Source organism: Macaca thibetana, chromosome 2 (genome assembly GCF_024542745.1).
Source record: "Macaca thibetana thibetana isolate TM-01 chromosome 2, ASM2454274v1, whole genome shotgun sequence".
NCBI lineage: Eukaryota > Metazoa > Chordata > Mammalia > Primates > Cercopithecidae > Macaca > Macaca thibetana.
The window spans coordinates 70738870-70765950 of record NC_065579.1 but is presented as its reverse complement, the minus strand read 5'-3'; the positions used below and the strand labels follow the sequence as shown (position 1 = coordinate 70765950).

Sequence of the window (27081 nt, the reverse complement as noted above, 5' to 3'; positions counted from 1 at the left end):
TAGTTGTTAGGGGGAATGTTTTAGACATTTCCCAGTTCAGTAAGATGTTGGCTGGGGTTTGTTGTCTTATGACCTTTATTATTTTGTGAATGTTTCTTCTGTGCCTAGTTCGTTGAGGGTTTTTATCATGGAGTGATGCTGAATGTCATCAGATGCTTTTTCTGCATCTACTGAGATATCATACAGTTTTGGTTGTAATTCTGTTTATGTGGTGAATCACATTTATTGGTTTGCATATGTTGAGACATCCCCTATCCCCTGGATAAGACCCACTTGATTATGGAGTAGTATCTTTCTGATGTGTTGTTGGATTCAATTTGCTAGTATTTGTTTTGAGAACTTTTGTATCTATGTTTATTAATGTTATTGACCTCTAAACTTTATTGTGTCCTTGCCTAGCTTTGGTATCAGTGTTACACTGGCTTCTTAGAATGAGTAGGTAGTATTTCCTCCTCGATTTTTTTGAAATAGTTTCAGTATATTAGTATCAATTTTTCTTTTTATGACTGGTAGAATTTGCTGTGAATCTGTCTGATCTTGGCTTTTTTTGTTGCTGTCGTTCTTGGGAAAATTTTTATTACTGATACAACTTCACTACTCATATTGGTCTGTTCAGAATTTCTGTTTTTTTCCTGTTTCAGTCTTGAGAGGCTATGCATTTCCAGGAATTTATCCATTTTCTATATGTTTTCTAGTTCGTGTGTGGAGATGCTCATAGTGGTCTCTGATGATCTTTTGTATTTCTATGGTATCACTTGTAATGCCACCTTTATCATGTCTTATCGTGCGTATTTGAATCCTTTCTCATTTTTCTTAATTTAGCTAGTGGTCCACCAATTTTATTAATTTTTTCAAAGACCCAATTTTTCGTTTTGTTGAGTTTTAAAATTTTTTGGCTCAATTTTATTTATTTCTTCTCTGAGCTTTGTTATTTCTCTTTTTCTGCTAGCTTTGGGTTTGGTTTGCTCTTGTTCTGTTGTTGTTGTTGATGTTGTTGTTTTTGTTGTTGTTGTTCCTTGGGGTGTAATGTTAGGTTGTTGACTTGAGATCTATCTTTTTGATGTAGGCATTTGATGCTATATAGCCCGCTGCCCGTTAGTTGGCTGTGATAAAGGGGCTGGACTGATCCCGGGTCCCCAGCTGAACACTGGTGGGTCAGCGATGGCTATGTTGTGGGCCAGCCACCAGGAAGGGCAGAACATTCTCTAATGGAAAGGCCAGTAGACAGTTTTGGGAGAGACTGACAGGCATGGGGTGCTTGATCTGAATGCACCAGGTCATGCATTAGCAGTGGCAGAGCATGAGAACACCCAGCCTCCCCTCTTGCTCCCCGGCCCTGCAGACAGGAAGGGCACCAGTGGTCTCTGGGCAGGACTCAGACCCTTGGGGTATGGGCTCCAAGAATGGCACCTTAGTGCAGCTGCTCAGCACTTGGAAGCCTATGGGATGTCACATGAGTTCTAGCCATTCCTCTGTGTGATATCCAGACACCTCCCTACGCTAGTGTGGAGGCCTATGGGGCTCCCAGATCTCTCCATACTTAGGATTGCATAGGTCCATGGTAGGAATGTGAAAGCATTGGAAATCCTTCACTTACTCCTTCCCTGGGTCCAGATCCCAGTGACCCCAAGCAGGAAGACCTATTTCTCTTTTCTTCACCCTTAGTGTCTCCCATCATCTCTCTGCTGAATTCCGGTGTTCTCTCGCAGGCAGTCTGTTTGAAATGTGAATATCTACTTGATACTTTGGCTCCTGTCTATAGAAAGACACACCCAAGGTACATTTAATCAACCATCTTGAACCTGTCATCCAATTTCCGTTTCCTTTTCTCTTTCAGTTTTGCTTGGCACCATCATAGGTACAAAGTTTTACATTATTTAACTTGTCCAACAATTTTAAAATTACATTTTTAAACATCGTAATTTGGAAGTTAAATATAAACCTGCCCATAATCATTTTATCAGTTATTAACATCACAGACATGGTAACATAGTTCCATCCAGTATATTTTTCTTATACAGTATTTTTCAGTATTTTTTTTTCCTTTGGAGATGCTTGTAAGAAAAATTTTAAAGCCATATTTTGAGAACCACCAGTAAAGGAGTACCTTCCAGGGAAGTGTATAGGGATTTTGGAGGGCAAAGAGTATGCATATCATTTGAAAGTAATTATGTCATGTAAATCCATACGGAAAGATAAAATAACTCATAAAAATGAAGGATTATTCACCCAGAGATAATACTGTTTAGTTTTTACCAGGTCAAGAAGTTTGACCTGAGGCTACTGGTTGTTTTATAATTTATTCAGAAACTATGCATACATCCATGCATCTAAAATATACATCTAAAACCTACATTAAAACTACTACATTTATTTTGTTATAAGAATAATTAGTGTTTTCAAATTAGTTTTCCTCAAAGAGTTAAGTCTTAACTGGGACAACTAGTCCCTTAACTAGTCCTAAGCCTGGGATAGGCTTCTCAAATCTGATGATATAGGTATTTAATTAGAGAAATAAATATTTAAAACATGACATCTTTATGCAAACACTTTCTAAAAATCATACTCTTTTATAAGATTACGTAATTTTTTAAAAAAATATCTTTTTAGGTATGCCTTGAATGTGGAGAAGATTATTGTTCAGGATGCTTTGCTAAAATTCACCAGAAAGGGGCACTAAAGCTCCACAGAACAACTCTTTTGCAGGTATGGCTTTCTAAAATGATTTACATGTAGTGTGTTTATAAAATGTTTTCACATAAAGACATTTAAAATGTGTTTAGTTATGTAGACCTCAGGATGATTTACACTAATTTCTAAAATTCTATTATATACAGACAATCCTGAGGTATATCTTAAAATTGTTTTATTGAACACTAATCTAGACTCTATTTTACTATTTAAACTGTTTTAATGTAGTTGCAGAAACAGCTTAGAGTCTTCAGATTATGTATTCTGACTGTGAACTTGACACTTAAAAATTAGACAATATTTTAATCGTGTTTTTAAATGAACGCATAGGTTATTTTAAGTATTATTTCTACGGTTTTTAGATATAAATCTCTTATGTTTTCAAGTTTATTTAAAAATTAGTTCTTATTTACCTTGCCCATTATTATTTAGGAAAGCTTATCTCTCAGGTTTCTATTTTTCCTTCTGTACATATAAGGACCTTTTATTTATCCTTATATGATCACTGATTTTGGAAATGCCTAAACTCAAACTCTGTCAAGTGGCTTTAAGATTCTAATACTTAAACTACAAATACGGTTAGATATAGACATGGCATTACACTAATTACAGTTAATGATGCATTGCTTTGTCATAGATCTTATTCATTTTATAGTAATTTATTCAACAAATATTTATTGAGTACTTCCTAGAAGGCAGGGTGTGTGCTAGGCAGTGACCTTACAGAGATGAGTAATGGTAGGATCCTACTCTTAATTAGTTAAGGGTTTTAATATTATCTGTAGGCAAAGGAATGGAGATAATCAGATCTGTGTTTAGAAAGATTACTGGTGAATTTCAATTTTTACATTTACCTCAACATACTGATAAATATCAGTAGCCATCAAGGGTGCTGATGACCCAAGGGTGCTGATGACCACAGAACATAAAACATACCTAACTAATATTCACCAAAGTCAGTGACTTTTGAGTGACCACCCAATGTTTAGAGCTTCTGGGCAGAAAGGATGAAGGGAAAAAAAAACAAAAGCCAACCTGATACTTGCCTCTCTCATGGTATTACAATCAGATAGTCACAAGAAATGAAAATTAATTGATATAGAAGTGAGTCTAATTGTTAATATATGAATAATATCGAATTTAACTAAAAACATTCTCTACTTTGAAGATAAATACTGTAATATCATTACCACAGACGAGTTCATATTAGGAATTTTTCATTCAATGATTTATTCAGCACATTTTCTGAGTTATCACTCAGTGACTTTAAGCCCTATGCTAGCTGATATAAGAGATACAAAGAAGAATGAGACATGGCTCCTTTCCTTCAGTGTCTGAGCTTCAAGATTTATCCAAGTTTGATTTTCTTCTTCTTGCTCTCTCTCCCTCCCTGTCTTCTCCTCTCCCTCCCACATAATTTCAAAGGATAGACTTTGCCATAATATGGCTTATTGTGATCCAGATGCAGATATGACACCAGTTGAAATCATAATTACTAAAAGCAACATGACATACAATGTGCTTTCTAAACATTGAGTATTATTTTGTTTTATGCTAATGTTTTTAAAGTGTATGTATCCTGTATCTTAACAGAAGAAAGTGATCATTGCAGGTTGGAAATTTATCAAATTCCAAAGGTAGACTGGATTAAATTAGTGAGAAAATATCTACCAAATATACACTTCATTTTATATATATACATATATAATGTATATATAATATATACAATGTATGTATAATGTATCTATATATAATATATACAATTATATATAATGTTTACTTTTTTTGTACAAATTCCTTCAGTTTACATAGTTCTTTTGCACAGAACATTTATGGCAATCTACATACTTCTTCTGCTCCCTTTCCATCTTTATTGAGCCATAATTGACAAGAAAAAAATGTGTACAATTAAGGTGCATAATTTGATATTTTGACATATATATATATACACATTTTGAAATAATCTCCAAATTCAACATAATGAATGTTTCTGTCACTTCACATTACATCACCATTTTTCTTTCTTTCTTTCTTTTTCTTTCTTTCTTTCTTTCTTTCTTTTTCTTTTCTTTTTCTTTCTTCTTTTCTCTTTCTTTCTTTCTTTCTTTCTTTCTTTCTTTCTTTCTTTCTTTCTTTCTTTCCTTCTTTCTTTCTCTCTGTCTCTCTTTTTCTTTTTCTCTCTTTCTCTTTTTCTCTCTCTATTTCTCTTTCCTTTGTTTGCTCTCTCTCTTTCCTTCTTTTTCTCTCTTTCTCTCTTTTCTTCTTTCATGGTAAGAACATTTAAGATACTGCCAGCATTACATTCTTTGGTTTTGATTGCAGAGGAGGGGAGGTTGCTAAGCCACAAATAGTAAAATGATATTTAAGTTCCTGATAAATAAAATAATGTTAAGTTCCTAATAAATGATATTTAAGTTCCTAAAAAATAAAAGGTATTTTTAAAAAAATTATATAATCTTATAAAAGAGTATGATTTTTAGAAAGTGTCTGCATAAAGATATCATGTTTTAAATATTTATTTCTCTAATTATATACCTATATCATCATTTATTAAGCTGTAATAAATGAGTTTAGAATACTTATTTATCTCTAAAAGTTAGCATACATGGATTCCATAATATGTACACAAATCAAAGAGCTTGGCAAGGAACCATGAATCTTTGCAAGGTTTCTTCAAATATTGCGATTCTTTTATGTATATAAATTTAAAGTTAAATACAATAAAGAACCATGTCTCTTCCTTGTTTATGTTACTACTTTATGTTTCCACACCATCTGTGGAGAGCAAAGTTGCTACTTGGTGCTTTTGTTGGGGAGAGTCCTGGAAAGTGTATTGTCTACCAGGGAAGTGGAATTGTGAGGTTGGCACTTAGCAAAGAGCATACACAGACCTCCTGTGCTGGGAGCTAAACCTATAATGATGTTATTCTCTTTTTTATAACATTATTTCACCTAACGGAATTGCTAAGGAGTAAAGTACTTTGAAGGAGACAGCTTTTTGGTTCAGCTAATTCTTAAAGCAAATTTGTCCGTTTATTCATAAAACAAAAATTTTAAATTAAAACGTTTTTTTTTTAATTTAGATTTTGCATGTATGTGATTTCATATAATATTTTTCTTTCTGTGTCTGGCTTATTTCATTTACCGTAATGTCCTCCAGGTTTATCTATGTTGTCAAAAATAACAATATCTTCTTTTTAAAAGGTGAATAATATTCCATTTTTTGTATATAGGTGGAAGCAACTGTGTGAGGTAGTGGATATGTTAATATGCTCGATGGTAGTTATCATTTTACATGTATACTTATGTCATGTGCATGTACATGCATATCAAAACATCATGTTGCACATTTTTGTGTACTTTAAATATACACAATAATAAATAAATTAGATGATTTTTGAAAGAAACAATTTCAAATTGTACTACATACTCTCTCCTATAAATAGAATACAGTGAACAGTTTCACTATATGTGAGTGTCTCATGCCCATTATAATAGCCACCTTTATTATAAGAAATAAAATAAGAAAGAGGTCTCAAATAGCTGATATAGTGTTTATGATGATATATTCCCCATCAGAAATTCACTGTTCTGCTTAGTACTTAATTTTTCTCCTTTATTCTGGTCTTGCCCATTCTCTGTCATCATTTCTTGACTTTAATCAATTGTCTTGTAGCTATCTGCTATTTTCTTTCTATCTCGATTCTCTGTTTAATCTTTCACTTCTTTTTTCAGTCAACATGCTTTTTTCTCTTGTTGTTTTTATCATTTTCCTATGCATTTAGTTTTTGTTGTTGTTATTGTTGTGCTTTGGCTTTGATGGCCATTTGGTCAAATAATCTCTTTTTGTTTAGCTCTCATTAACCAATCATGTAGTAGTTTTAGTTTTTTATTGTTTTGTTAACCATTAAAGTCATGAGGCTTTGTTGACTGCTGAATTCATTCCTAATTTGAGAAGTTAGGGAAGACATCTGATAAGATGAATATTAAGCATTGCTATATAAGAAGCAAGTATTCTAAGCTAACAGTGATTACACTTTATATTCTTTAACCTATGCTGTCATTTGTGCTTAATATAAAGTGTAGTCAAATTTGATAGTTGTAAACTATTTCAGCCTTTATCCAACAGCTCAGTAGGTCCTGTGAGTTTAGTCAGTAGGGATCATTTTGTACCACCATGTCTTGTTTTACTTAAGATTCCTGAAAAATTGAAGGCAAATATTTACATGTTGACTAGTATTGTAATTTCAAAGGGCCTTTCCTTTGATTTATGATTGATTTGTACTTGGCAGTGATTCAAAACACTTCAAGTTTCTTTGCCTTTTCCAACCTCTGTTAAATATTTAATTAACTGAAAAATGAAGCATAAATGCATGAGAGGGAATTACTAAGAATTTAAATTTTACTTCTACATGTAGAAAGATTGTTAACACTAAGGGTTGAAACAAAAGTTATTTTCAAATGAGAAATGAGGTCTTAATACATCAGGCATTCCTATTTCCTTTTAACAATTTAAGATCAGACAGAAGAGACAATGTTAATCAGAGAAAATAGAAGATGAGGGAACACAAACAAAAGGCATTCTATTTGTGAAGTATGACATGCACAAGGGGAGTTAGATTAAGTAAATCATTAATAGATTATGGTAATTATGTTTTCTTAATTGGAATGAAAAGTTTCTTAACTGAAAAGGAGAAACCTTGGGAAGGTGGGTAGTATTAATGAAAGAAAAAATAATTAAGGTAGAATTTCCATGCAGTTTTGGTTACTGTAACCTTGTAGTGCAGCTTGAAGTCAGATAGCATGATGCCTCCAGCTTTGTTCTTTTTGCTTAGGATTGTCTTGGCTATATGGGCTCTTTCTTGCTTCCACATGAAATTTAAAGTAGTTTTTTCTAGTTCTGGTTAGAAAGTCAATGGTAGCTTGATGGGAGACCACAGAAGGGGCAGAGTTGAGAACACACAGTTCCTTCTCTCAGAGTTACCAATAAGATTGAAATATGTGGATGACAAGTAAATGTTCTCTCAAAAAGGAATTATCATAAAGTCACATGGTTTTTGAGTCCAGGTATGTGAATATTTTGAAAAAAAGCATGAATTTTCTATTTGTATTAGTTAATGTTATACTTAAGAAAAATAAAATATTTTAAATGTATGTGAGCAATTGAGTATTGTCATATTTTTAACTTATTTCTTAAATATGAATAATGCATATTCCTTATACTACAAGTGTGTGTTCATTGCCCTTCAGTGATTGTTATCACCTGGCATTTCTTCTATCAAAAGTTTTAAAAAACTATGTTGCTATCGACAATCATATCTTCTGATAAATTTTAGGACCTGTGAGAAGGACTCTTTTTTGTCTTGTTCATCACAGTATCCTCAGTGCTTAACATTGTACCTGTCCTGTATAAATCAATTTTTTAAGGAATAGAAATGTGAATGAGTCCTTAGTGGTTCGATTCAGCTTCCAAAACAACTTAAAACTGTATTTTAGGGCAAAATTTATTTTTCTTTGAATTTTGAAAGCAAGGGCATTTTTTAACCAAGGATTGGAAAATTAAAAGGATTTATGCTATGTTAAGTTGTTAAATTAGTGAAGGGTTAACAAAAACTTTTCCTCCCAAATGTGAGAATTTGACCTTTAATTAACTTTCTTGCCCTTTCCTTGGGAAACAGATAAAGGTAGTCATGTCAACTACGTTCCTAGGCAATATACTTATGGTAAGTGTAACCTCTACTTAACCTCTACTTGGCAAATTACATCTAAACAAGGAGAACTATACATACTCGAAGGAAGATATAGCTCCCTTTGTAATGGGCTTTGTAACTGAAACATCCACTATGGAACTAGCTCTGGAGCTGAGGTGGGGATTGGCTCTGGTGGAAAGTAAGGTTTCTAAATCAGGTGTGTTCCTTATCTACCTGAGCTGTACTTCTGCTTGAACTCTTCCAAGACTACCACCAAAAAGGAACAACTGATGCTGTCCTGCTGGCAAACTATTATTCCTGTCCTCATCCTTCTGAATAGACTGATGCCAAGAGTGATTTGATGGTAGTCTTGAGATTTTAAAGGTTTAGTTAACACAGACAGACTCTGTGGTGAGTATGGCATTTAAGTCCTTGATGAGTCAGAGTTTCAAACATAGAATGGTAGGATAGCCAAAAGACAAATGAAAAACACTTGTCCAGGAATCACTGACAAAAAGTTTTTAAGAACAGCTTTATTGCTATATAATTCATATACCACACAATTCATTCATTTGCAGTGCACAATTCAATGAATTTTAGTATATTTACAGCTAAGTGCAACTATTAGCATAATTGATTTTAGAACATTTTTGTCACCTCAAAATGAAACCCCACACTCTTTTGCTCCATCTTCTTCCTATTCCCCTATATTCTGGAGACCAATACTACTTTCTGTCTCTCTAAATTAGCCTATTCTGGACATTTCATATAAATGGAATCTTGTCATATGTGGCCTTTTATGACTGGCTTCTTTTACTTGCATAGTGTTCTCAATGTTCATCCATGTTGTACCATCTCTCAGCATTCCATTTATTTTTATGGCTGAAAAACATTTCATTGTTTGAAATAGCACATTTTATTTATTCATTCATCATTTGATGGATATTTGGGTTGTTTCCACCTTTTGGCTATTACAAATAATGCTGCCATGAACATTTGTGTACAAGTTTTTGTGTGGACATATGTTTTTATTTCTCTTGGCTAGATACCCAGTGGTGGAATTGCTGGGTCATATGGTAACTCCATTCTTAATTGTTTGAGGAAATGCCAGACTGTTTTTCAAAGTGGCTGCAGCATATTGCATTCCAATCAGCCATGTACAAGAGTTCTGATTTCTCTACTTCCAAGCCACCACTTGTTATTATCTGACTTTTTGGTCTAGCATCCTAGTAATGTGAAGCAGTAGCACATCGTGGTTTGGTTTGCATTTTGATGGCTAACGATGTTGAACATCTTTTCATGTACTTGGTGGCCATTTGTATATCTTCCTGGGATAAATTTTGACAAGAATTTTTAGAAAACCTAGATGTGGGATAGTTCAGTAGCCTGCACTTTAATGAAGTTATATCTGTGGTAATTACTTTTAGATGCCAGTTCTAAGAAAAGCTAGGGAAGGGGAAATAAAGATAATTGAAAGAGGTAGGGAGAATGGAAAGTAGAGTTAATGAAGAGTTGGGAGAATGTAAGTGGCTTAGTGAGTATATTACAGCAGCAAATGACAGAGCAACCGACACAGTAGAGAGGGTAGCCACAGTACAGGGTCTTAAACCAGAGATGGCATGAATCAACCTTAAAGGGAGAGGTGGGTGTTTCTGTGATGTTTATGCTGAAGAAATTTTGAAAGATCATATTTATATATGCAAGTTCAGAAGCTTGCAGGGCTACTATGAAAATCACATTAAATGCCAACAATTATAAAAGTATTCTGCTCATAGAAGGTGCTCCATACATTAGGTTTTATCAGTCAGGATACAGTATTAGTAGGAATTCAACCCCATTCCTATACTATCTACATTTAAAGCCCAGAAAAGAATGTAATATTAATGATGAGTCCAAAGGATTCACGAAAAGATTAATTTTGTGTTGAGGGCTGTTTTCTTTTTTTATTACAGCTCTATTAAGGTATAATTAATAGACAAAAACTGCACATCTTTAATGTACACAATTTGATGGGTTTGGACATGTGCATATACTCATTATATCACCAGAATAATGGTGATACATACATCCATCACCTCCAAAAGTTTCCTGTGTCCCTTGCTGTTTTTTTTTTTTTTGGTAAAAACACTTACCATGGACCAGGAAGGTATTACGATAATTGAAATAAGGAAGTTACAGAAGGACAAATATTACATAACTCTGCTTATATGAGGTATTTTAAACAGTCAAATTTATAGAAGCAGAAATTAGAATAGTGGTAGTTAGTGGATAGGGGAAATAGATATTGTTCAATGGGTACAAGGTTAAAGTTAGCAATATAAATGAGTTCTAGGTACGTGTTGTACAACATAGTACCTATAGTTAATAATACAGATGTATGCATGTAGGGGTGTTTTTAAAAGCATTATAGTTATACATATTTTGGATATGTGTAGGCTTTTGTATTTAAAAACCCCATGCAGTAAAAGTTTTAGAGCTCAATGTATCAGAGTATATATAAAAATACAGTCTTCCAATTTATTCACACATAGAAGATAATAGACTCTCAATTTTGGAGGGGACCATAAACATCACTAGTCTAACCCACTGTCTGAACCTTTAGTCAATCATATTAATGCAGAATATTTGAGGGGCTTTTATAATTGGCAGGTGCTACCTACGTTATCGCATGAATTTTTTCATGGAACCTGACAAATTTTTACAGTAGTTTATTGGCTATATGTTATGTTCATGGGTCTTTATGGGATACCAGTTATCTAATTGTCATATAACAGCAATACTATGTTTAAAAACCAAATATAACAAATTATTGATTGCTACTTGTTAGTAAGTTTATTCTGCTATACCTAAAAATGTTATTCATTTCATTGCATATGAAATTTCTTCCTTATGTAGTTCAAATAAGCTCATGATTTTTTCATGGAATCCGACAAATTTTACAGTAATTTTGCTTGCTATAATATACGTTATGTTCATTGGTCTTTATGGGATACTAATTATCTAATTGTGATATAACAGCAATACTGTATTTAAAAACCAAATATAACAAATTATTTATTGCTATTTTTTAGTAAATTTATTCTGTCATGCCTAAAAATGTTATTCATTTCATTGCATATACAATTTCTTCCTTATGTAGCTCAAATATGAATAATTGCTGAAAGCAGTTAACTCATCTGGATGCAATATACTTGTAATATTAATTGAAAACAATTGCCAGTACTTTCTAAGATAATTAATATAGTGCATAATTATATGGCATCAAAACTGCAAATAGAAAGCAAAATTACAGGTGTGAGTTTCTTATGTTATTTTCTTGTTGCTATTCTGTCTCACTTCTGAGATTGCTTTCTAAGTAGAATTTTGTAATATAATAAAAATTGAAAGGTACAGTTACTTAAATCAAAATCCAATGTTGTTATGTTTCCTGAGACCAGGTGCTTTAAACTTTTTTGACAATATGTTACTTTTTCAGCTATTACATTTATATGTTGTCTTATTTTAAAATATTTTAACTGGATTAGATATGTTTTATTTCATTATTTTTGTGTTATTTTATAAAGTACTAAATAAGAGTCCAGATTGAATCCAGATTTCATGTTATTTTATAAAGTACTAGATATTGAGTCCAGTTTTATTTAATCTATCTTTTAAATAATAAGGTGCATTCATAAACAGGAGCATGTGTCCAGGTCCTTGTTTTTTTTGCCAATCTGTGGGTCAGGGAGGAGTAATAATACATAAATCTTTAATTAATAAAACCAGATAGAAATCAGACCTTTAGAGGAAAGGTTAATCTAAGAGTCTTTTAAGTACTAAAGTAATACTTACATGATGTTGGAATAAGCAATAAATTTCAGCCACATGAATTTCACATTTGCAGGATTTGATTTCTGTCTAGCTTGTAATAAGTAGTTTTTTATACCCTTGATATTTCTGTACCACTACTCATGCAAATACCATATCTGTTTTTAGAAATATGATGAGCAGAACTGGATTTAAGAACATGATTCTGCTGTTAGTTCTTCCATTGCAATTTTATTTCATCTAGTAAATATTTATTTTCCTCTTGTTTCTCTATGTGTTTAGATGGGGGCTTTTCCTCAATTCCTGTTTTTCTTTTCCAGTTGTCTTCTATATAGAAATTTCTTCCTTTTGCTTCTCTACCTTTTCCAGTTGGCCCGAAATTTACTGCCCTGCACCCCCAACACTTTCTTTTGGTTCTAGCAGTAGATGAAAACTTTGATTCAATCATTTAGAGATAGCTTCCTTCAATTTTCAGAGAGAATTCAGACTTGACTATGATAAAGCCTATTTTTAGGCAATAAATTTGTTCTAAGACTATAAAGATGGATTCATAAGAAAAGCAAAGTAATAGTTTGCTTTAAGAATAGAAAACATATTTTAATAATGTAAAAAATTGAGAGATAATGCTCATCTTTTTCATTCTTGTTTAATGGATTAAGATGTTCAAAATTATGTATTTTTATAAGAAATTACTTTTATTTTGCAAAGATATTTTTACTAAGTGGAAATTTGATGGTTTTATTGCATCCTGCCATAGGTCCATGATACTTTGAGGAATTTATTTGCTTGGTGTAGCTAGTACCTGCTTGGTGTAGTTAGGTCTATGATAATATGAGTAATTTATCTACTTGGTGTAGTAATTTCCTTATAGCTCCCAACTTCTCTGATTTAGTCTATTTTGTTATTATTGATTTTAGATCATAGGATCCTCATACTCATAGTGCAATGTATTCCATGTAATGTGTAAATAGAAATATCCTGGCAAAATAATCTGTACAGGTTTCTTTGGATAAATAAACCTTAGCAAATGTTTTGATGACTTCTAATAACAGAGTTGTTTTACTACAAATTAAAGCATAATTTTTTAGTATACATGTGTTGCTGCCACAACACGATATATGATTCCTGATGGATGAAGCTGGAAGCCATCATTCTCAGCAAACTAACACAGGAACAGAAAACCAATCAACTCTCACTCATAAGTGGGAGTTGAACAATGAGAATACGTGGACACGGTGAGGGAAACAACACACACCAGAGCCTTTCGACCCATGAGAGGCGAGGGGAGGACAAACATTAGGACAAGTACCTAATGCATGCAGGGCTTAAAACCTAGATAATGGATTGATAGGTGCAGCAAACCACCATGGCACACGTACACCAATGTAACAAACCTGCACATTCTGCACATGTATCCCGAAACTTAAAAACAAAACAAAACAAAACAAAACAAACATTTCTCATTTGGAAAATTGCCCACCTAATTAACAGGGCTTGAGGGAAGATTAGGGCTAGGAGAAGGCCATTCAAATCCTATGGTGCTTTGTAACCAAAACCCAAACAAAAGCAGTTAACAAATCCTAGTTAAAATACTAATGCATACTTCTTGAGGGTTTGTTCTTCCTTCTTGGTGTTGTAGTTCCTAGTAGTAATTCACTTCTAAGAGAGATTATTTTTACCAAAATGGAGAATCTAAATCAAGATACAGCCTCCTTTATTTATCTGATGCTTTAAAGTCAGAGGTGTCTTTACAGCTTCTTTGTGCTCATAGTTTTTCTAGATGGCTTAACTTAGTTAAATGCAGGGTTGTTGAAGTCCCTAAAACAGTCAGATCTTACATGAAAGGGAGGCACTTTTATATATTTTTCAGGTTTTTTTCTTAACAGTTTTCATATATTGTTAAGATTTTGGCTTTAGTTGTAAGAAAGCTTGCCCCTGATTGCTTCAAAACAATAATAAGTTGGGGAGAAAACCCTTAAGAATCAATAACACTCTGGAGTTATACTGGCATCATTGCCCTATTTACCAACTACATATAAGGTAATTCACATCAAAGAAATCAGAACAAATTGTATTTGGGAAAATATTCTTGATATGAAAAGGAAGTGTTTTCTCAAAAGCCAGGCCAAAAAAAGATTTATATAACATATATAACAATTTTAAAATTCCCATTAGTCCATAACTTGATCATCCTGAAATAATTTTGTAAATAAAGCCTTCCAAGTTCCAATCATATTGAACAATCACTGCAACCAATGAGTTTATGTTACTTGAGTGCTGCTATAACACAATTTTTTCTCTCTGTGTCTATATGTGTGTTTCTGTCTCTACCTGTATATCACTTTGTCTAACAAACTCAGATGAAATAACAGAACTCTTCTGCAGAGTTTAGAGTTTTCAGTTTTTAATTCAAGGCTGTGGTTACAATAAATCTCTTCTAAAATTTTGTGACTGGAAAATCAATGCAAGTTAACAATAGGAAAGGAGACATCCTCACTCTTTTCCCCCTCAAACTTGCAAAGTAATATAGGTCTAAACTGTGTGTAACCTTTTTTTTTTTTTTTGATCTGGAACTTCTGGATCACTTAAGGAGACAGGGCTATGTCAACATGATTATTAATATTTATTGCTGGACAGCCAGAGTTTTGGATGATGATGGTAGTTAGAGTTTTGAAGCACTGACTCTACATAAAGTATATCATTTTTCTAACTAAACTAAAACTTTTATTCTTGGACTTTAACTTCCACAAGGTGCCATCCATTCCAAAATGCTATAAAATATCAACCCTCTTTACTTTGATTAATGATACATTGTCAGAGTGATGAATTCTTCTACAGTGTAATTTGAAAGATAATATCATTCTAGGTGGGAAAAAAGTTTAGGTGAGAATTTAGAACAGTTACCAGATGAAATCCTACCATCATACAGTGTAGTGAAGGATGTGGGGGAATCTGGAAATGCTAGCAGTAAATCACATCTTTTGTCTCTAGTTTAGCTTCTATCCTATAGTGAGATACATGATTTACTCTGTGCCTTGAAGGTTGTTTTGGTTTGATTTTAAAACATTTTTAGCATGTAGAGCAGTTGCACAGGTAATTTTATACATTTTCAATTTCTTCCTCCTCTTATTGTTACCTATTAGTACTTCACATTTAAATTTTTATACGTAGAAAATGGAAAGAAAACTATCTGTGGTTTGAGTTTTAACATTCGAAAATATTTTATTAATATATGGTACAGTGTTATGATACTTAATATGTATAGTTGTCTATGACAAATATTTTCTAAAAATAACCTTCATATTCTTATTCATTGGTTGTTACTCAAAATGATTATTGTTATATTATTATGTGAAAGGTAGTGTGCTTTCTGTTCTAAATCTAGATATGTTCTTTTAAGAAAAAACAAAGTTTACAGGATATGTCCATTTAAGAAAAGACAAAGGTTATAGGATAAAAACTGTTAACAGTAGTCACTCTGGGGAGTAGTATTTTGCTATAAACCAGATTTGTATCAAATTCTGGCAGGTATTTAGATTGACTCGTGATCTGAGTCTGACAATGTCCTAGATAAACTCTTTTTTTCTGAGATGGAGTCTCACTCTGTCACCGAGGATGGAGTGCGGTGGCACAATCTCGGCTCACTGCAACCTCCGCCTCCCCAGTTCAAGCGACTCTTCTGCCTCAGCCTCCTGAATAGATGAGACTACAGGCATGTAGCACCATGTTCAGCTAATTTTTTGTATTTTTAGTAGGGATGGGGGTTTCACCATTTTAGCCAGGCTGGTCTTGAACACCTAACCTCAAGTGATCCTCCCACCTCGGCCTCACAAAGTGTTGGGATTACAGGCATGAGCTACTATGCCCAGCCTAGATAAGCTTTTATCAGCTCATGTCAATATAATTAAACTATAGTTATATTGATTCTTTAGCAATAAATGAACTTCAAATTTTAATCTGTGTTCTAATCCTCATTCTTTTAGATACCTCTCACATTTTCCCTGCAGTTCAAAAACTCTGACTTAGCCCAAGTCACCCAGCTTGTTATGTGGTGGCCAAGTCTGGGTTGAAATTAAGTCTGTTGAGTTCCAAACTCACAAACCCATGCTCATAGATATAAAATAAAATGTACTCTATGTTAGTGGGACCTATTTTCAGCAGACAAAGTATGCTTGAAAATAGGAGGAACCTCCATTTCTTAAATTTTTTATATGGTATGACTATGATTTATTTCTATATACTTGATCAAATATAAAAATAGGCAAAAATAAGTTAAAAACAAAGAAACAAACAAAACTAAATCCCTTAATCCTTGCATATGCAATTGAATACAGAATTAGAGTTTTGTGAATTTTTAAAGCAAGGAACAATGTTCAAATCTGTTAGAGACAAAATTTAATATTTTCAGTTTCAGGAAATCAAAGGTAAAACACATTTTCTGTATCACAAAGACTAACATAAATCTAGTAGGGAAAAGGCTTAATTAAGCTAGAATAGATAATTTGACACTATTTCAAGTTATGACATTTTGTAGCTGTTGGACTTTGGCCTAAGCTTTCTGAACTTGAAATTCCTTGTCTATGTAAGGGGATCATAATATCTGTTCTCTTTCCTTGTATGAATGTTCTAAGATTAAGAAAAGTAAGGTATATATACACAGCCTTACAATGGAGAAAAGTAATGTTTAAGTGTATGATGTTCTAGAAAAGAAAGTTTCCATTTATTTGCTTTGTATTGATTTCAGTTATATACTAAATTAGCAGAACTTTAAGATATTCAGATATAGAATTCTATTTTATCAGTTACCTGTGATGTTTATCTTATTTTTTAGCATAAAAAATTTGGGTTTTTTCACTGTTTCTGATTCTCTTAATATGTTACCTAAAAATGTTGTAACAATTATTGTAATATTGATAGCAGGATACATTTTAGGACAGAAATAATCTTTGTTTTGTGTTATTTAAACACATATTTGAATTATAATTCTATATAAAATTAATCCTATAGTTTTTGATATTTTAAAAACATAAAATGAAAACCATTTTTCAGAGGCAGTTAGTTACATGTAAACTGCCTCTGAAATGTACAGAGCTTTATTCTAGGACATTTAAAATCAGGCTTAGGTTGGATTATTCTGTTTTAAAAATGTTGGTAAAACTACAGATGTTTCTGAAAGAGTGAAGCATTACCATCGGCTTGAATTTCTTTTAAAAATAAAAGTAGTATATAGGCCTGTGTAGGTTTTCTGAGAATCATTGGGAAAATTTGGAGCAGATTCCTCAGGTTTGCATACAGACAGCAATAAATATGCATAGGTCACATTCGTCATTTTTCATAGATATTTTATGAATTCACTATGAAATAACACTAGTTAATTTGATGTTCACTGATATATTCCAGAATCAGACTGCAATGAATCTTAATAGATTTACAAAAGGTCGTAACTGAAAAAGTTTCAATGTAATGTTAGCTATCTAAATTGGCAACTAGATGAAAATTTAAAAATAGAAGCATTTTCATGGCAGAGTACAAAATAATTATATCTGATCCCTGCTAAATTTTTCTTGTTTGGAGGATATTTGCTAAGAAATAAGAGCTACTTACTGTCTTCCTCATGCCAAGTTCTCATAGAGCATCTGACGATTTTGAATCTTCCCCTTGGAGTTTAATTCAAACTCAGATGGGATCCTAAATCCTGTAGTCCCTAGGCAGACTCTGGTGGTTTCTGATAGAAAACCCTTCAGAGAATGGAGCCTTTCCCAAATTTGCCAGTTCTTTGTCAGTCACTCTGACAGCACGTGGAAAGTTTTTCTTTAAATCCCTTTTCTATATTACTTATTTCAATTCTGTAGCTCTTCTCCCTCCCTGACACCTTATTTTTACCATATGCTATTTTTCCAGGAACTGTAGTGGCCATAAAATCATTAAAATATACATGCTTTTTCCTTTTGTGAGCTTATGTGGTATGATGAAATGTGAGATCAATATAGTTAGGACTGGTAGAGATCTATGCAGGGTATGAAGAGGGTAAACAGGGTAAATAGCGTGTACAGTTGGTGGGGTGGGGGGGTGGAGCGGTGTACAGGGAAGGGTTCCTAGACTTGTAGGAGTAATGGTGTGAATACAGAAGGAGAAGCAAAAGCCTGCCAGGTAAAGATGATGGTAGAAGAGAGATAGCCTTTCTAGTAAGTGAACCTCCTGAGCAAGGCACAAAATGACAAATGACTTGGAGTTTATTAAGAACTACAGAGAGAAGTGCTTCCTGATGTGTCCTTTTGGATAGCGAATGCTTTCTAAAGACGTTTTATCATCAAGGAGTACTCATTACTGCTTATTCACTTTGCTACTAGATTAGCTATATTTAGTTCTTTAGTTATGATGTGCACGAAATATTACATCTATTTATTAGGGGTGTGCATAGTGGAAAGTTTATGAGTCTTATACACACCTGAGGTCACTTCCTACTTCTGCCACCCACTCACCACTGTGACCAAGGGCAAGTTATTTAAACTCTCTGAGCTTTAGTTTCTTTCTTTCTTTCCTTCTTTCTTCTTTCTTCTTTCTTTCTCTCTTTCTTTCTTTCTTTCTTTCTTTCTTTCTTTCTTTCTTTCTTTCTTTCTTTCTTTCTTTCTTTCTTTCTTTCTCTTTCTTTTCTTTCTTTCTTTCTTTCTCTCTCTCTCCTTCCTTCCTTCCTTCCTTCTTTCCTTTCCTTCCTCCCTCCCTCCCTCCCTCCCTCCCTTCCTTCCTTCCTTCCTTCCTTCCTTCCTTCCTTCCTTCCTTCCTTCCTTCCTTCCTTCCTTCCTTCCTTCCTTCCTTCCTTCCTTCTCTTCCTTCTTTTTTTTTTTTTTTTTTTTTGAGATGGAGTGTCATTCTGTTGCCAAGGCTGGAGCACAGTGGCGTGATCTCAGCTCACTGCAACCTCTGCCTCCCGGGTTCAAGCGATTCTCCTGTCTCAGCCTCTCGAGTAGCAGAGAGTACAGGCACACACCACCATGCCTGGCTAATTACTATGTTTTTAGTAGAGATGTGGTTTCACCATGTTGTTCAGGCTGTCCTGGAACTCCTGACCTCCAAATGATCCACCCGCCTCAACCTCCCGAAGTGCTGGGGTTACAGGAGCGAGCTACCACGCCCGGCCTGAGCTTAATTCCTAAAACAGTTTTCTTAATTCCTAAAACAGATAAAAATAGTTATGTTTTAGAATTGCCTTGATGGTTAAGTGATATATTGTTTTCAAGATGGTTTGAATTGTATGAGCCCAAACTAGTTCCCTCAGTAGATGGCAGCTGTCACTGTTATACTGGTTGATACAAATGCCAATTTGTCTTTTTAAAGATTAAATTGAATTTATTTAATTCTGGGAGTCATAGAATAACACAAATATGAGTTAATGTATATAAATTATTTAGTTTAACGTATGAGGCTCTTTATTTATATTTTGTTACTTTTTTAATAGGCAAAATCTCAAATAGTATTCAGTGTATTGGATGTTGCCCATCAGTTTATAAAGGATGTTAATCCAGATGAACCCAAAGAGGAGAATAATTCTACAAAGGAAACCAGTAAAATTCAGCATAAACCCAAATCTTTATTTCTCCAGAGGAGCAGCTCTGAGGTAAACTGAGGAAAATATAGTAGACATTTTCTGGTATACGTAATTATGGCAAGTGCCATTCATGTACTTAAGCTACAGAATTTTGCTGATAATTTCATCACATTATTATTTCATATGGATTTGTTCTTTATTAACCAAATACATCTTGACTATAAAAATCTTTTCAAGAAGATTGTTTTGATTCCACTGAATACTAGTCTTTTTGATGAATGATATTTTGACCATATGTCTTTCTGGACATTTTCATCTATGTCAGGAATTGGATGAGTATTTGTGGAAAACGTTTTTTAAAAAACCACAATGCAATCTAACAATTTTATATTAGTCAGGACTTCATTCAGAGAAGCTAAAAATATAAAACCTTGCCAAGAGTTTTAAGTGACAGGCAATTTCACAGTTATTTAAAACTAGATTTATACCAAATTCTGGCAGTTATTTAGATTGACTACTGATCTGACAATGTGCTAGATAAACTTTTATCAACTCATGCCTATATATTTATAATAGGCATATTGATTCTTTAGCAAGAAATGAACTTCAAATTTTGATCTGTGTTATAATCCTCATTCTTTTAGATGCCAGTCACTTTTTCCCTGCAGTTCAAAAATTGTAACTTAGCTGAAGTCATGCTGCTTGTTATGTGTTGACCAAGTCTGGGTTGAAGTTAAATCTGTTGTGTTCCAAACCCATGCTCATAGACGTAAAAGAAAATGTGTTCTATGCTAGTAGGACCTATTTTCAACAGAGGAAGTGTGCTTGAATTTTTCAGGAGTGTCAGCGTATTTGTGTGGATTTCACTTTCTAATAGACCTGTCAAGGATGTTTTGTGAAGAATCACTGCCTCCTAATTATAACAATAATGTACTGAAGACCAGACACTGCCATAAATATTTTACACATTTTCTCCTTTTGTTTTTTCTTAATTATTCCACTTTTTCAAATGAGAGAATAGTGGCAAGGAATAGTTTTTATAAATTGCCAAAGGTAGAATTGATAATGGAACTTAGATTTCAGCCCAGACCTTCTGACTCCAAATTTCCTGCGTTTAACCATTATCCAGAGACTGTGGCTTTAAAAGTTTCTTCTTCATGCCTGCCTGCCTTTTCATCTAATTTATCCTATCAAAAATAAATCAGTAGCTAACTTTCATTGAACACCTTATGCTAGGCATTGTACTTAATGCTTTACTTGCCTTAAGCAATAATCACAATAACCATGTAAGGTTTGTGCTATTACCCCAATTTAACAGATGAGAGAGAGGTTAAGTAACTAGCCTTACTGGAAAGTGATAGTGTAGCCTCCTTTGTGTTATTTATTAATCTTTACACTAGATGTTTTTCTTGTCTTCATAGGTGACTATGTATGCTGTATACATTGTCTGCCTCATTGTCTTAACTTAAAAACCATTAATTCAATTATTTTATCCAGGAGTGTATATTAAAATCAACTGGAGAAACAGTAAAGAAATACATATGATTAAGTTCAGCATCTCCGTGGGTGGGGTTCAGACGTCTGTGTGTGTGTGTGTGTGCGCGCGTGTGTGTTTAACAACTCCTCAGTGATCCTGGTGAGTGTTCTTGTTGGGAGTCACTGTTATAGATGACAGAGTACACAGTGAAGAGATAACCCCTTCATAGACTTAGTGTTCCTCTGTGCCAAAGAACAATGCTTCTCAAACTTTAATAAGCATCGTAAGAATTGGAGATTGTTAAAAACTTGCATTCCTGGGTCTGTCACCAAATTTGGATTTTTTTTTTAGATATTTACCTCTGGGTTAGGGCTCAGGAGTCTGATTTTTAATTTAATGGCTAGAAGAATCAAATGGTACCAACGCCTGATGCCTCTCTTATGGGCTTCTTAATGGATCAAAGCCAATGGCACATCCTTGGAAAGAGGTACAGTTCACGAAAGAGCTTACATCTTATGAGCTGAAACCTGGGTTTAAAATAATGATGCTGTTTTTCTTATAGCATTCTAACATTGGGCAAGTTCCTTACCTCTTTTGATCTTCTGTTTTCTGTTTTGGAAAGTGGGGATATTAAAACACATCATCGTACAGGGATACCATGTACTTAGAGGGTAATGAACGTACAGCATTGAATTTCTATGTGCATCTTCAAATGTCTTTTAGAATTGGGCAAGGTCATATTGGACTCTGAGTGGACATGATATATGACAGTTTTGAGCTGAAACGTTTAAGAGCTAATGTACAACCCTCCAGCTTTTTCTACCCTGCCACAGCTATGTGGAAGCTGATATTCCAGTGGCATAACTCCAAGATGCAAATGTCTGACATCTCTGATTCATTGCTTGGAAGGAAGCTTCCCTGGAGAGCTGCTGAAATTGCTGCATATTGAAATAATTTTATATTAAGTCACTGAGTTTTCAGTGCTTGTTCATTAGTGTAGCATATATACATAGACACACTGACATATTGCTTACTGGATACCAATAAGTACCTTCTCACAAATACTCCTAAGAGTCTATCTTCAAACTAAATTTATCCCCTCTTCCAAAACCTATCAATGTTATTGTTGAAGGTGCCCTACCTAGCTTTCCAAGCCAATGAAGGCAGTTATTTTCTGTTGTGTTTTCACTTCCTCCTCTGCACATCCAATTGGTTACTGTATTAGTCTTCTCAGGCTGCCATAACAAAATACCTCCAACTGAGCGGTTTAAACAAGAGAAATTTATTTTCTACAGTTCTGTAGTCTAGAAGTCCCAGATAAAGGTGCTGGCAATATTGGCAATATTGATTTCTGGTGAGGTTTTACTTCCTGGCTTGTAGGTGGCTGCCTTCTTGCTGTGTTCTTATATGGCTTTTCTTCTGTATGCACATGCATACAGAAAGGAGAGAGAGAGAGAGAGAGAGAGAGAGAGAGAGAGAGAGAGAAAGAAGAGATATATGATGCCTCTTCATATTTATTTATTTATTTATTTGAGACAGGGTCTTGCTCTGTTGCCCAGGCTAGAGTGCAGCGGTGTCAATTCAGCTCACTGCAACCTCCTCCCATGCTCAAATATTCCTCCCACCTCAGCCTCCTGTGTAGCTGGGACCACAAGTGCACACCACCACGTCCAACTATCTCCCTCTTCTGAACAGGATACCCAGTCCTATTAGATTAAGGCTTCAACTTCATGATCTCATTTGACCTCAATTACCTCCTTATAGGCCCTATCTCAAAATGTAGTCACATTGAGGGTTTGGGCTTCAACATATGAATTTGCGGAGGGAGATGCAATTCAGTCCATAATAGTTACCATGTCCCATATAGGCTACCAGCTAAAAACTCTTGAATGTTTGGTCATTTATTCTATCCTTATTGCTTTTTCGGATACTGCAATTTTTTTCTTTATAAAAGGATTATAAATGGAAAGTACATTTCATTCTCTTCCCTTCTAGGAGTCAGGCAATCCTTCTGGTTTTGTATGTATGTATTTTTTACACAAATGTTAATATGTTTGCTCTGCAAACATGCTTTTTTTTTTTCACTTAACAATGTAGTTTTTATATCCATGTAAGTACAATATAGAACCTTCTCATTCTATGTAGTGACTGTAAGTACTCCATTTACTAGATGTGAAAAGACTTTTAAAAATCTATCTTTCACCGATCAGCATTTACGCTGTTTCAATCTTTTCCTAGTATATGCTAAAATATAAAGTATAATTTTGAATAATGTGGTTTTTCATAGATATATCAGTATGATAAAATCCTGAAACTCCTACATAAAAAATTATGCATTTGTAATGTTGGAATGTTGGTCAATGTGGGTAAATGTCTGTACCATTTTGATTGGTTTCCTTGCAGCCAAACACTATTTCCTAATTTCCCTCTCTTTGCCACATTGGTATATGGGACTTTACAATGATTTTACATGTCCAATGGGTTTAAGCTCCTCTGTGCAGCAGGCAGAGCCCTTTATATTCTTTCCCCACTTCCCTTTCTACCCTTTATATTTTCTCATTCTTTACTTTCTGCTATATAAATGCAAACTGCTTATAGTTCCATGCCACCAATGCTGTTTGACTCCCATGTCCTAGCATACATATCATTTCCTTTCTCTGGAATGCTGCCCTTGGCACTTTTTGCTTATGGAATTCTTGTTTTACCTTTCAAAATCCGATTCAGACATCATTTCCCCTGAGTTTTACCTGCTTCTTACACCGTTTTCTGTTGTGGACTTATTAACCTGTGTTTCTGTGGCCAACAGTTAGCATAGTGTCTAGTGTCTGACAGGTCCTCAGATACTTTTTGCTCAAATTTGAAATTTTTATATACATCTTTAGCAAAATACCCTGAATTGTACTCTAACAAACTGCCTGTTTATTTTTCAATTGTGGGCTGAATATAGAGATTTATACTCTCATGTCTTAAAAGATACACATGAATATTTAGCAATTTGATCAGTGTAGGTAATCCACATTTGATAATTCAGCCACTGGTGTGGGTTTTATTTTGCTTGGGTTTCCTAATGTGGCTGTTCTCTTTGATTCAGTGTATAGCTTCCAAATACTACCTTTATTTTCTTGTGTACTTGGACTGGATTTATATTTTGTACTGAATTCATCTCTCCACAGTCATCGTTAATCTGAGGAGCATGCATTGTATTACATGCATCGATGAACTTCTTCATTCATTCCACTAACTTTTAATGAGCACCTACTTTGTGCCAGGCACTGCTCTTGGCACTAAGAAAAAAGACAAAATCCCCAACTTCATTATATACTAATGGGTAAAGACAGGCAATAAATAAACATAGAACAAAGTCACATGGGAGTAAGTAATGGGAAGAAAAATAAAACAGTTAAGGAATTATTAAATGGTGGAAAGGGGGCCTATTAATTTTAGAATTGTTAGTGAAGAACTTTCTAAGTAGGTGATATTTGAGCATTTCACTGAGTCAACGAAATGAGGGAATGGCTATGTAAAGATATGGAGAAGGTTCATTCCAGGCATTGGGTATAGCTAGTACAAGGCCCTGAAGAGGAAATGTGCTTGATGGGTTCTCAGAACTGCCAGAGTGTGAGACTAACTGGTGCAGGGTGAATGAAAGGAGAATGGAAGGAGGTAAAGTAAAAGGCAAGGAAGTGCAAGGTTGTGTAGGGCAGTATAGGTCCTGGTAGAAACTTAGGGTTCCTGTTTTTTTTTTTTTTTTAATCTGAGAAGGTTGTGAGGAGTAGGAGATTGGGGACATAAGGAGAATGTATACAAGACAATTGCACCTTTACAGAGAGAACACTGGTGAACAGCATAAAGTCATCTGTTCTGTAGGCTCTCATCTTCATAATTTCTGAAGAGACCATTTATAATTGCCAATAGAGTTTTAAAGAACAGAGTAAAGCATATAAATAAGCACAACTTAAAAATATTCTAAGTTTGAAAAGTCTGATTTGTAATGACTAATAATTAGTTCTACCTGTATTTTAAAACGCAGAAGTTTTTTATTAAAATAATTTTTGTGGGTGAATGCAGAAAATTTAATAAAGCATGCCTATATATGCTTTTGATTAGGTAGAAATTACAACGACAAAAAGAGCAGAATGTACAAAACCAAGAGAGAGTCTATTGTGTGAAGGGTCATTCAATGAAGAAGCTTCTGCACAGTCCTTTCAGGAAGTGTTAAGTCAATGGAGAACCAGAAATCATGATGACAAGAAACAGAATTTACACGCAGCAGAAAAAGGTATGGCTTTTCTTTTCTTTTCTTTTTTTTTTTTTTTTGAGACAGAGTCTCACTTTGTTGCCCAGGCTGGAGCGCAGTGGCGTGATCTTGGCTTACTGCAACCTCCGCCTTCCAGGTTCAAACAATTCTCCTGCCTCAGCCTTCTGAGTAGCTGGGATTACAGGTGTGTGGCACCATGCCGGGCATTTTTGCATTTTTAGTAGAGACGGGGTTTTGCCACGTTGGGCAGGCTGGTCTCGAGTTCCTGACCTCCTGACCCGCCTGCCTAGGCCTCCAAAAGTGCTGGGATTACAGACATGAGCCACTGGGCCCAGCCGGTATGGATATTTTTATAACACAAATGTTTTAAAATGAAGCTGACTTTAGTTTATTTACCTCCATTCTCTGTGAATATAAATGTGATGTTCCAAATCTATAAACACTGGGAAAGCAGTTTGCTGTAACTCCTCAAAGGAGCATCACTGTGTGATCATTGGTGAGTGGTTTAATATTCATCGGCCCTGAACTGGGCACTAGGGGGATTTGCATTTGTTTTCTATGTAAATTCAGACTGTCAAATGAATGGATAATTGGATTCTTTCAGTTCTTCTTCTAGTAGAAATTTTTGCCAGGACAACTATCGCTTTTTTTGAGCAGTAATTGTAACACATAAAACGGGAGAGTCTGTGAGATAAAGAAGAAATTTTTTTTTTTAGAATATTTGACTTAAAAATGCAATTTCAAGGACCACTGTGAACTTCAGGGGGAGAATTGATTTGTGTTCTCATTGTTTTTGTTTCTTTTTGAACTGCTTTTTGTTCTTTAATTTTTTTAAAACAGTTTCACTCCTACATTCTAGACATTGATGATCTGGATGACTGAACAGTATCTTTAAGTTTCCCAGTATGTCTTGAGGAAAACCACAAGTTTTTAAAGTATTCAATTTATTATTTTTATTACTCAGAATCTTGTAGTGTCTTCCATTTGCTTTTTATTTAATATAAAATGTTAGATAATAAATTTCAATCATGTATCTTACTTGCCAATTTTTCTATTTTTATTTCATTCTTTTTTTTTTTTTTTTTTTTTTTTTTGAGACGGAGTATCGCTCTGTCACCCAGGCTGGAGTGCAGTGGTCGGATCTCAGCTCACTGCAAGCTCTGCCTCCCGGGTTTACGCCATTCTCCTGCCTCAGCCTCCCAAGTAGCTGGGACTACAGGCGCCCGCCACTTCGCCCGGCTAATATTTTGTATTTTTTAGTAGAGACGGGGTTTCACCGTGTTAGGCAGGATGGTCTCGATCTCCTGACCTCGTGATCGGCCCGTCTCGGCCTCCCAAAGTGCTGGGATTACAGGCTTGAGCCACCGCGCCCGGCTTTTATTTCATTCTTTTCCAGCAGAGAAACTCTGCTGATTATTACTCTTTTATTACACCGTGTAATTTCTAATCTCAAAGTATCACACTTCATCTTCTAATTATAATTGAACTTTTAAATAAATTTTATTCAAGTATTTTTCTACATTTCTTTATTACACATCAATTTCACTGATATTTTTAAGACATTATTTGTATGGTCTCTTCTTAGTAGTTTATATCTCAGTATACACCTCAT

At 34.3% G+C, this 27081-nt stretch overlaps 1 protein-coding gene across 6 annotated transcripts in view; it reads left to right on the top strand.

The window, feature by feature from the left end:
* Window positions 1–27081, top strand: part of ZBBX (zinc finger B-box domain containing) — a 143843-nt gene that overhangs the window by 33784 nt on the left and 82978 nt on the right. For 5 of the 6 annotated variants that reach the window (XM_050779954.1, XM_050779956.1, XM_050779953.1 and 2 more), the window contains 3 exons: window positions 2611–2706; window positions 19645–19803; window positions 25319–25490. In XM_050779954.1, the coding sequence (XP_050635911.1) occupies window positions 2611–2706; window positions 19645–19803; window positions 25319–25490 (427 nt within the window). The remainder of the gene's footprint in view (window positions 1–2610; window positions 2707–19644; window positions 19804–25318; window positions 25491–27081) is intronic. The other variant, XM_050779955.1, reaches the window with a different exon arrangement.